Source organism: Rhincodon typus, chromosome 27, assembly GCF_021869965.1.
Source record: "Rhincodon typus isolate 14 chromosome 27, sRhiTyp1.1, whole genome shotgun sequence".
Lineage (NCBI taxonomy): Eukaryota > Metazoa > Chordata > Chondrichthyes > Orectolobiformes > Rhincodontidae > Rhincodon > Rhincodon typus.
This window is the reverse complement of record NC_063358.1, coordinates 43892252-43904600: the sequence shown is the minus strand read 5'-3', so window position 1 is coordinate 43904600 and position 12349 is coordinate 43892252. Positions and strand designations below refer to the sequence as shown.

Here is a 12349-nt window from a genome sequence, read left to right as displayed (position 1 = left end):
GGATGAAAGAAGCACAAATGTTAAAATCAATAGTATCAACATCTATAGTCATAAGTTAAAAAGATATATAAAATCATCAAAGCGCCGTAGACAATCCTGCAGTCTCTTTATAACCATGCACAGTAACTGTCTCGATATCATCGTGTACAGTAACACAGGATAGAATCTTTCACTTTCATCAAGTGTCTCCCTCATTTTCTGTAAAACTGGTGAGGCACCAACTCTCCAATTCTCAGAGGAAGGCCAAGAGTAGCATCTTCCAATTGGGTCATTAGAAGAGCTGTACTGGGCTTTCCTCTGTTATCAAGCTCTGGAGCAGAAGTCCTACTGCGTGAAGCCGAAAAACCAGAGGTGAACAGCTCTTGGACTCAGCAGTGCTGTGGAGAAGGCCAAGTCTGATGATGCCAGAAGGAAAAAGCAAGGTTGCAAGGACTAAGCTGTTGAGAAAATGCTTTGTGGAGGGTCAGGTTTCTTTGTGGGTTGGTGGGGGGGGGCAGTGTTAGGATACAGAGAGGTCAGAATCAAGGGAACAGCTTTTAATGTCCCCTCTATGCCAACCGATAGGCCTCTCACACTGGTTTATCAGTCAGATGGGCAGCCGTATTTTTGTCTGTACCTGGAGCTGCCAGGAATTTAGCCTAGGAATGACTAGGGTCTTAGGTCATCCCTAACCAGTTATTAATTGACAGTTTAAGGCGTGGTCTTCCTGACCAGAACCAAAATCAGGTGGAGGCAGGAAGCTGACAAGGGTCTTAGGTGCCACTGCCTCAAATAATCCAGGTCACTTCATGCCTTGAGGCCCAGTGGAAGATTCTGCCCATAGTACCTTTATCAGGATGAAAAGACATAGTCTAATGGTATCAGATGATGCAGAGTAACAGTATCATTGTCAGTTGTCATGTAGGGTTGAGGTTAATGCCCCCACCTCTGGGAGGGCTGGAGATGGGTCGAGTGGAATGGTGGTCACCTTCCTGTCCTCTCTCACCTATCCAAACCCACAGTGGTCAGAGTCGAAAATGGATACTTAAGGTCCTCATTCTGTCACTATTGAAAAGGTAGCAGGCCGAGGCAACATTATGTTGGGAGCCTCTCAAATTTGGCTTCATATGAAAGCCAACATCTCGTTTCAGAAGCACTGGTGGCAGGATGGTCTCATTTTGTTGGGTCTCTCACACCTAATAGAAATTTGCTGGTGAAAACAGGTCCCTCAAGAAACAGAGACAACAAGGTGCAGGGCTGGATGAACACAGCAGGCCAAGCAGCATCATAGGAGCAGAGAGGCTGACGTTTCGGGCCTAGACCCTTCATCAGAAAAGGGGGAGGGGAAGGGGGTTTTGAAATAAATAGGGAGAGAGTGGGAGGCGGATAGAAGAGGGATAGAGGAGAGGAAACAAACAGGTCGAAGAGGCGGGGATGGGGCCAGGAAAGGTGAGTGTAGGTAGGGAGTTAGCAACCGCAGGAAGTGCTACACCTGCCCCCATACCTCCTCCCTCACCCCCATCCCAGGCCCCAAGAAGACTTTCCACATCAAGCAGATGTTCACCTGCACATCTGCCAATGTGGTATACTGCATCCGCTGTACCCGGTGTGGCTTCCTCTACATCGGGGAAACCAAGCGGAGACTCGGGGACCGCTTTGCAGAACACTTACGCTCGGTTCGCAACAAACAACTGCACCTCCCAGTCGCGAACCATTTCAACTCCCCCTCCCATTCCTCAGACGACATGTCCATCCTGGGCCTCCTGCAGTGCCACAACGATGCCACCCGAAGGTTGCAGGAACAGCAACTCATATTCCGCTTGGGAACCCTGCAGCCCAATGGTATCAATGTGGATTTCACAAGTTTCAAAATCTCCCCTCCCCCTACCGCATCCCAAAACCAGTCCAGCTCGTCCCTGCCTCCCTAACCTGTTCTTCCTCCCACCTATCCCCTCCTCCCACCTCAAGCCGCACCTCCATCTCCTACCGACCAACCTCATCCCGCCCCCTTGACCTGTCCGTCCTCCCTGGACTGACCTATCCCCTTCCTAACTCCCTACCTACACTCACCTTTCCTGGCCCCATCCCCGCCTCTTCGACCTGTTTGTTTCCTCTCCACCTATCCTCTCCTCTATCCCTCTTCTATCCGCCTCCCACTCTCTCCCTATTTATTTCAAAACCCCCTTCCCCTCCCCCTTTTCTGATGAAGGGTCTAGGCCCGAAACGTCAGCCTCTCTGCTCCTATGATGCTGCTTGGCCTGCTGTGTTCATCCAGCCCTGCACCTTGTTGTCTCGGATTCTCCAGCATCTGCAGTTCCTACTATCCCTCAAGAAACACTTGCTGCAGTGTTCCAGTGAAGCCCAATGCAAGCTGGAGGAACAACACCTCATTTTCCGCTTGGGGACCCTATAGCCCTCTGGACTCAACACTGAGTTCAATAATTTTAGGGCCTAAACTCTCCCATGTCCCAGCCCCCTACCCCACACACCAGGCCTTGTTACCACATAGCCTGTCATTACACACCCCCTGTTGTTAATCACTAACAGTCCCCATTAACAACTATTCACCCTCCCAGCCTGATTGTTAGCAACTCCTTTATTTGTCAACTGTCTTTCTCTCTCTTTGGGCTCTATCCTATCGTTTACTCCCTACCCCACCCACCTCCCTATTTTCTGCATATAAACTGACGTTTTCCCAGCCACCACCAGTTCCGAGGAAGGGTCACCGGACCCGAAATGTTAACTCTGCTTTCTCCTTCACAGATGCTGCCGGACCTGCTGAGCTTTTCCAGCAACTTTGTTTTTATCCCTCAAGAAACACTATCAGTTTTGGTCTCTGTGCCCCTCCCAGAGGCAGGGGCATTAAACTCAATCCTACGAGACTATTGACAAAGATACAGTTACTCTGCATCAGTTCACTCTTATACAATTGGAGTGTGTCTTTTCACCCTGATACAGTATTTATGTCATTACACACAGTCACCTACTGAACTGTGGGCTTTGTATTTTGTTCAACTGTGTGTAATTTAGTCAGTTATACAGTCAATGATGCTGGGTGCAACATCTGCTTACCGTTTTCCACATTTCATCTCTTGCTTTGTTGCTGTCGCCTGATCCTGGAAGGTCAACAAGAACTACTCCATCGGGCAGTATTTGACACTTGGGGATATAAACAGAGATTGATTTCACAAGTGGCCAGTATGCTTTGGATGTTTGAAAGGATCGGCTCCGAATATAAGGGTCTAACTTCATGGATAACCCTTGTGCCTGGTAAAGAACCAAACAAACAAGCAATCACAAAATGAAACAAAAGGGTCTGTGCATTTATTAATTTATTAAACTGCTGAGAATGGAACTGAGGCTGCAGGGCTATGTGTGGGAGTAATGGGCAAATGAAGTGTAGGTGCGACACCACTGGCAGTTTCCCTACTCACAGCCCAGCTTAACAGACAGCCTTATTCCGGTCAGGTAGGTGACCTAAAGAAAGCCAGCAAGTCTCAGAGTGTGCAGAGTTGAGTTGTCACTGGATTGCTGACCCTGAGACCCAGCTAATGCTCTAGGGACAGGAGTTCAAATCTCACCATGGCAGGTGGTGAAATATGACTTCAGATAATAAATCTGGAATTAAAAATTAATCTAATGGTGATCATGAAACCGTAATCAACTGTTATAAATACTCAGAGATAGTAGGAAGGAGGTCTAGGCCCGAAACGTCAACTTTCCTGCTCCTCTGATGCTGCTTGGCCTGCTGTGCATCCAGCTCTACACCTTGTTATCTCTGTTGTAAATACTCACCTGGTCCACTGATGTCCTTGAGAGAAGGAAATCTACCTTCCTCACATTGTCTGGCCTACAATAGTGTGGCTGACTGTTAACTGCTCTCAGAAGAGGCCTAGAGAGCTGACCAGTTCAAGGGTAATCAGGATAGATAAATTATGCTGGCCTTTCCAGTAAGGTTAATGACCCATGCAAGAATTAAGCTGCCTATTCTGATAGCTAAGCCAGCACAGTTGAGGAAATACAGCCAGAGTAAACCTCAAACAGGAAACACAGGGAAGGTTTGGAACCTCATTAGAATGTAAACTATCAAGTTAGCTCCATGGAGAGAACACCTGCCCCAACCCGCTCTTCAATTCAGAAGTGAATAGATTACAAGTTTGTGGTAACATACAGCTGTTTCACACAAACCCCACCCAATCGAAAGCTGTTTGCAGTTTCAAATTGAATTCCACCCTAACATGTCTTAATTACAGGAAAATTGTTAATGCCTCCAGCATTGAGCAAATGCCAGGTTGTTGATTAGCCACTTAGCAAGCTGATATGGACACTACCAGAAAGGACAGAGATGAGGAGGCTCTTGTATTGGTACGAACATATCCTTCAACTTTACAGCAACTAGCCAGTGGTCTGAATATGTTGTATGTTATTCTTTAGGCAGTATAGGTTCAAAATGACTTTGTCAACAAAGATAATCAAAAGAAATAGAAAAGACAGCTCTCAGCATGAAGAGACAGGCTTAGGAAGAAGTTCACTGAAATCTAAGATTGTCAGTTCAGGTTTAAAAATTCCGGATTCCACCTTCTCTTGATAAGCACATTAATTATGTTTGCTATTCTAGGTATTCAACTAATTATCACATTGGGAGACAGCTGATCACAATCTATGATTGTGGGGACGAAGTGAATATTTCTAACACCCCAAAAACAAACATTTCTGGAAAACTCAACAGATCTGGTAGCATTTGTGGAGAGCTGATTGTAAGTAGGAAAATCATAGAATCCCTACAGTGTGGGAGCAGACCATTCAGCTCATCAAGTTCACCTGACCCTCCGAAGAGGAGCATCCAACCCAGATCACTCCCTCCACCCTATCCCTGTAACTCTGCATTTCCCATGGCTAATCCACCTAGCCTTCACATCCCTGGACACTATGGACAATTTAGCATGGCCAATCCACCTAACCTGTGCATCTTTGCACTGAGAGGGGAAACCGGAGCACCCAGAGGAAACCTACGCAGACACGGGGAGAATGTGCAAACTCCACACAGACAGTTGCCTAAGGCTGGATTCAAACCCAGGTTCCTGGTGCTGTGAAGCAGCAGTGCTAACGACTGAGCCATCGTGCCACCCCAAAGGTTGATACAAATGCTCCAGATGGGGTGGAGCGAGGGGGAGGAGTAAATGCTAGGCAGAAAGGGAGCCCAGACAGAGAGAACAAAACGGTTTGATAGACAAAGGAATGAATAAAAGGTCAGCTTAGGGAATCAATAGATACTAATGGGGACCATTACTGGCTGACAATGGGTTGTTGTGGTAGCAGCCCATATGAGCACAAGGTCTGTTGTGTGGGGTTTGAGATGAGGACATGGTAGAAGGTGTTCTACCATGGAACATTTATGGAACTCGATATTGAGTCCTGAAGGCTGTAGGCTCCCCAAGCATTTTTTTTGGAACATTTCTAAATTTGCTGATGATCCAAGGCACAAGAAAACTTTAAAGATACTTGGATAGGCTAAGTAAATTGCCAAAAATATGACAGATGGAATTTAATGTGAAGTTATCTACCTTGGTAGAAAAAAAATAGAAATACAGAGTATTTCTTAAATGATGAGAGAGTGGGAATTGTTGGCGTCCAAAGGGATCTGGATGTCCTCATTCATGAATCACTGAAAGTGGATGTAAAGGTGCAGCAAGCAATTTGGAATGCTAATGGTGTATTGGCCTTCGGTCCAAGGGGATTTGAATACAGGAATAAAAGTATTTTGCTGCAATTACACAGAACCTTGGTGATGCCACATCTGGGAGTATTGTAACAGTTTTGGTCTCCTTTTCTACGAAGGGACATACTTACCATAGAAGGAGTGCAATGGTTGTTCACCAGACTGATTCCTGAAATGGTGGGACGGTTGAGTGAGGAGAGACTGGAGGGAACTGTATCTGTATTCTCTGGAGTTTCGAAGAATGAGAGGTGATCTGATAGAAACGTATGCATTTCTTCAAGGAGACAGAGTAGATGTAAATAGGTGATTCCCCGGTCTGTTGAGTCTAAAATCCAGCCCATCATTTTTTCAATGTTTCTAAATAGTTGCTCTGAAACCATGTAGCTTGCATTGGATCATATCCCCTAAGCCTTTCAACAGATTGTCATCTTGCTCGGTGGAGAGGCTTGAATATTTCTTTGATCCTGAGATCAAGACTGTCAGAAGTTTGCAACTCCTGGTGGGGTCACCTATGATGGCAAGGTTGGAGGGGAGGAACCAGGCAAACTGCAATCCAAACCAAGTCCTCAATGGTGACCCAAGTGGAAGATACTTGTACGTATCAACAGCTGCAGTGGCAAGCGAAGGCTACAGCAGTAGGAAGACCTCCAGTTGTCAAGGTTTCCTTGCCACTGGGAATAAATCTACCTTCTATCAAGGACCTTCTGTCTGCTGATGTGCAACTGCAAGGCAAAGAGAACTCAAACAACAAAGGCGAAGTTACAAAGAAGAACTAGGAAAATCATAATGGATGGTGGACTGAGAAAGCTATGGAGCTGTAAGCTTTTGCTGATAAGCACAACACCTGGTGTTTTTTTCAGTGCCAAAGTAATGTACGGACCTAACATACTTGGCCTCAAACCTGCGTGGAGTAGAGATAGCATCCTTTTGAGAGATGGAGAAAACATCAGCCTCCGTTGGAGAGAACACTTCAAAGAACTCCTAAACAGCAAAACAATCACCGATGAGGAAGTGTTTGAGGAAATCCCCTTAACTTCCACCTAGTGTGGCAGAAGTTGAAGCTTCCATTAGACACATGAAGAATGGAAAAACTGCATGAATAGATGGGATTCTAGCAGAGATTTTCAAACTTAGGAGAAGCACAGATTATCCATCATCTCCATCAACTGTTTCTGAAAATCTGGGACATAGAAGAAACCCCTGCCAATCTTAGGAATGCTGCCATCATCAACTTCTTCAAGAAAGGAGACAAAGCGGACTGTGGCAACTCCCAAGGAATGTCCAAGACTGGAAAGATCATTGCCCAAATCCTCAGAATAGCTATTGTCATCCAATCTCAGAGGAAATCCTTCCTGAAAGCTAATATGTCTCTCAATCAAACCTTGGGACTATGGAATGATTTTCATTGCTTGGCAACTCCAAAAGAAATGCCAGGGAAAACACCAGCCACATTTCATGGCCTTCATCGATCTGACTAAGGCTTTTGGCTCAGTCAATTGAGAAGTGCTATGGAAAACCTTGTCAAAGGCTACCTGTCCAGGAAAATTCATTAACCTCCTCCACGAAAAGATATTGGCAGCAGTCCTTGTTGGCAGTAACATAATAGAATCTTTTGGAGGTCAAGTTAGAGATCAATGAGGGATGTGTCACTGCCCCTACCTTTTCTCTATCTTCATCTTGTCAAGAACAAACTTCCCTGTGGTAGAATATTTTTCTGTCTATCCTGTAAACACTTTTCAACCTCAGCTGTTTGAAATCAGAGAAGAAAACAACATGTCCGTTCTCATTGAATAACAATGCCATCTTTGTTCTCTCAGAAAATCTTCAAGCCTCCATTAATGTCTTTGCGCAAGCATACTGAAGATTTGGTCTCAGTTTCAAACTCAAGAAGACTCAAATCTTTTAGCAACCTGTCCCAGGTCAAGTTCCAGTCCATCCCTCTATTAAGATCAATGGAAAAATCCTCCCAAACATGAAACATTACCCCCCACTTGGCAAACTACCTCTATCTAAGGCTGACATGGATGCAGAGATTCAACATTGCATCCAATTTGTGAACACCAATCTTCAAATGCCTAAGGATGAGAATCTTCGATGACCATGACATCTGTGCTAATACGAAGATCCTAGTGTACAAAGCAGCCATCCTTCAGGCTCTTTTATGTAGCTCTGAAATGTAGACTACATACAGGTGCCACGTCAAGACTTTTGAGCAGTACCATCAATGTTGACTGGCTTGGACTCTCTACATCAGATAGGAGGACAGATGGATAACATCAACGTCCTTGAAGCAGCTAACAGCACCAGCACTGAGGCCATGATCATCTGAAACCAACTCCACTGGGCTAGCGACATGTATGGACACTCTGACCGCCAAAGCAAATCTTCCTGGCCGAGCTCAAGAAAGTCACCCAAACGAGAGGTGGGCCAAGGAACTATGCAAAGACTCCTTGAGGCTTACCTCAAGAAATGAACACAGGCATCAATGCGTGGGAGACCCTTGTTCAGAAGAAATCAATGTGGAGGAACCTCCTGTATGAAGGGGTGAATTTTTTTGAGAACACCGACTGGCAAGAGGAAAAGGAACCAAAGAAAGGAATGCCAATCATCAAGGCCAATGACCAATTCCAATGCCCAGAAACACCTGCCAAATGTGTGGTCAGAGATGCAGCTCTAGGATTGGGCTCATTAACCATGCATGGACCCACAGAAGCTATGATCAGTAACAATGGAATTTCCTAGGTGGATAATCATATCGGTTAGCGAGTGATTGCCAACAACGGTGATCCCCTGCGACACTGTTCACGTCATTTTCAGGTCAATGCTGCACTCACTTCCAACAGCTCTATATTCACACTTGTCCACTGAGATCTGAAAAGTATATCTATCAGCTGTGAATTCATGACCATCCTTCTGTGAGAAAGAGGAGTAAACAGGATTTCCTTGGGTATAATGAACAAAGTCCAGGAATGTAAAAATAGAAGTGAGTTGATTTCACAACCAGCCAGCTAAACTCATTAGTATACTTAAGTGATTGAAACCAAGGCTGTGCTTCTCCTCACCAGGTTATTGAATCCTATCCGGATAATTCCTAATTGTGTTGAGAGACGTACCTGCATTCCAGGCTAGCAAGCTCTGATTTTAGTTAGTTTCTCCACATTGGTAACCAACACACAGCTGAGGATTAGAGAATGAGACAGCAAACCCAACTAATAAAAGCTGACAACTGTAAAACAATTCTGAATGTGAAGCTGATGACCCATGAAAATAAGGAGTAACAGTGACACTGCAATTCAACATGGAATACAGGCATGTGTGCTGTAGGTAAATCAAAGGTTTAATAGTCAATAATGATATCAGGCTTTTCTGTTTAATTTCTTCAGTGAGAACTTTGAGCTAAAATGTCATGATACCTTTGATGGGTCTTTTCAGAGAGCTCAATAATTTTATGTGAAAGCCAGGTTTGTATCTCAGATGGCGGACTTGCTTGTGCTGCAGCTGAAATTTGCCAGTTGTCTCTTTCCTGATTTTCCAAATGCCCTCATCTTTATATCCTTAATTACATACTAGTATTTCTTATGTAGGATTGGTTCGATGTTGTCAACACCATCAGTTTTTAAATTCAACTGGCTTTGAATCACTGAGTACTTGGTTTAAATTTATTGGCTAAATTCAAACTTGTTATCTCAATAAAATGCTACTTTGGCTGTCAATACAAAATGTTTCAGTTCGGGCACTCTCTGTGCACAGTACTTGTAAACTTCCAAGCGCAGACAAAGCACTCTTTTTCCTCACTATCATTCTTTTTAGCCAACCATTCTAACTTCCTGCCTTCCAACCCAACTTCATAACAGGTTCTTGTTTATTCTGAACTAAAAGCAAGTTAATGGCCTTCAATATTTTCTCTACAATTTTCTATTAACATTCTAGGGGTACACTGCTCTCTGATACATATTAGACTAGGTGTGATACCTTATTTGATTTGAAACTCAAGTACACTCTGCCCATTTCTCCCCCCAACTCCATCTATACTACTAGTTACATTCTCATTAAGTTTGACAAGCGTGACTTTTATTTCATGAAACAAATGTGCATTGCTAAGACTTCCTTGTCAGATTCCAACATTTTCTTGAAGACTTACGTCAGGCTAACTGGCCTGAAATTTTCTGTTTGTTTGCCCATCTCCCTCCTTTCTGAATAACAACGTTAAATTTACTAACTTCCAGTTTGCTAGGACCACAGCCCTTTTCTCATTTCTCAGCAAATACTTTATCTTTCATAGAATCCCTACAGTGTGGAAACAGGCCCTTCGGCCCAACAAGTCCACACCGAACCTCTGAGCATCCCACCCAGACCCATCCCCCTATAACCCACCTAATCTACACATCCCTATGGGCAATTTAGCATCGCCAATCCACCTAACCTGCACATCTTTGGACTGTGGGAGGAAACCGGAACACCCGGAGGAAACCCACGCAGACACGGGTAGAATGTGCAAACTCCACACAGACAGTCGCCCGAGGCTGGAATCAAACCCGGGTCCCTGGAGCTGTGAGGCAGCAGTGCGAACCACTGAGCCACCGTGCTTTGTCCTGGATGGTGTCAAGCTTCTTGAGTGTTGTTGGCGCTGCACCCATCCAGGCAAGTGGGGAGTATTCCATCACACTCCTGACTTGTGCCTTGTAGATGGTGGACAGGTTTTGTGGAGTCAGGAGGTGAGTTACTTGTCACAGCATTCCTAGCCTCTAACCTGTTCTTGTAGCCTCTGTGTTTAAAAAGTGAGTCCAGTTGAACTTCTGGTCAATGTAACCCCAAGGATATTGATAATGGAGGATTCTGTGATGGTAACACCATTGAATGTCAAGGGACAGTGGTTAGATCGTCTGCTTTTGGAGAAAGTCATTACCTGGTATTTGTATGGCTGGAATGTTCCTTGTCACTTGTCATCCCAATTCACAGAAAAGAAACTTGGTGAATCAACAAAGTTGAATTTAAAGATTTGGCAATTTCTCTGGATGAAAGTCTCCGGTAACCAGATTGAACCTTTCATTTTCTACGTGTTTTAAGAGGTTTCAAACTATATTTATTTTTTATTTTCTTCTTTCAAATACTAAACTGATCTGTTGTTACAGAAACTGCACAGGCCCACATTACTATGTATTAGTGATTGATCAGCATGTTAACTAACAAAGAATCAAGCCAAATTTCATTTTGGGATCTGATTCATCCAGTATTATCATCAGTTGGGATCATAACACCTTCAACTGGGAAATTTACAAAATACAAAAATGCCAAAACCTGCAGATATTGGTACTGTAAAATAAAAATTAATCCTCAGCGCAAACACACAGAGAGGTGGGTAACTGTTGTAAGGGATAATTCAAACACTGCAGAAGTACAGATACAGTTAAGAGTCTGAATAATAGAACATTATTGTAACAATGGCACCAGGTTACTGCCATTATCTGATAGAGTTAAAGGACTGGATCATAAACAGTCCTACAGGATATCATGTAATTCAATTAAGAAATTGAGAATTCATTTATCATAAACAATAGCTCCAAAGAGAGCCACCATTCATTCCAGTCAAGAGAAAAACATTTACATTCACATCAACTTTGAAGCTAGGAATTCCTCACCACTGGGTGAATGGTTTTCTACTGTGGTCGTCTTAGCTCAGGCCATGGAATAAACTGAAGATAAAAGGCACTACATTTTGTGCAATTCAACAGGATTTCAACAGGAAATGTGGTTGTGATATTGTGGTATAACTCAAAATAAAAAGAGTGGACAAAATTTATTGCACACGGAAGAAGGATGAAGTCCGATCAGCCTGAGCCAGACTGCAATCAAAACTGTGCTGGGAATTGTAAGCGTTTCAACTGTTTCGTGGTGGTATTGGAAACGTTTGGGATAGAAATTTAGCCTCAAGTATAGGAAGGTGTGAACAAGTCTAGTGACTGCTGTGTTTACTGAGATCCGTGGTCAAATCACAGAAGTGTTCAACTGGAGGAGTCCATTATGGTTCACTAAATGCAATGCTCACTTAATGAAAATAAAACTGTATAATGATGAACTTACTGTTTCCTTTTGAACTCCATATCTCAGTTAATACTCACAGTGTCCTCAGAAAAAATCTTTTTGCCACTTTTGGGGATATCTTGATAAACGTTCATCTTTATTAGCTCCTCATAGCTTTTCTCTGGTCCATAATCTTGATACATAGTTTGCAGTTTCTTCTTTGCCATTTCAACATCCTTATCATCTTCATCATCAACTTCATCATCATTGTCCTCCTTCTCACAAAGCTCAACAAGAAGCTTCAATTCATCATTCCAGTCCTGTAATATGAATCATTTCTAGTTCAGATTTCCATGTCAAATTTCAATTAATCTTCATGTATAAGATGTTCCCCAATCATGGACCTTTGGCACAGGATCACAAACTTGCTAACTGGCAAAAGAAAATGCCTGTACCTTCACAGAACATCCAAGTACCAACCAGTAACATCTAACCAAGGTTTGTCTAACTCCATCATACGAAAATCATTCAACAGAGATCAACAGTTGATTTAATATTTCCAAGGTCTAACTACAAAACCCAAATATTAAAAGACTGAAATAAAAGCTGACAGCATTTGTATAAAAGCTG

At 43.5% G+C, this 12349-nt stretch overlaps 1 protein-coding gene across 1 annotated transcript in view; it reads right to left on the bottom strand.

Moving 5' to 3' along the window:
* The window catches only part of LOC109918735 (nuclear GTPase SLIP-GC-like), a 140931-nt gene that overhangs the window by 53470 nt on the left and 75112 nt on the right, over positions 1–12349 (bottom strand). The window contains exons 5-6 of the mRNA XM_048612969.1: positions 11818–12039; positions 3052–3246 (exon numbers count right to left, since the gene is read on the bottom strand). Coding sequence (XP_048468926.1) covers positions 3052–3246; positions 11818–12039 — 417 coding nt within the window. The remainder of the gene's footprint in view (positions 1–3051; positions 3247–11817; positions 12040–12349) is intronic.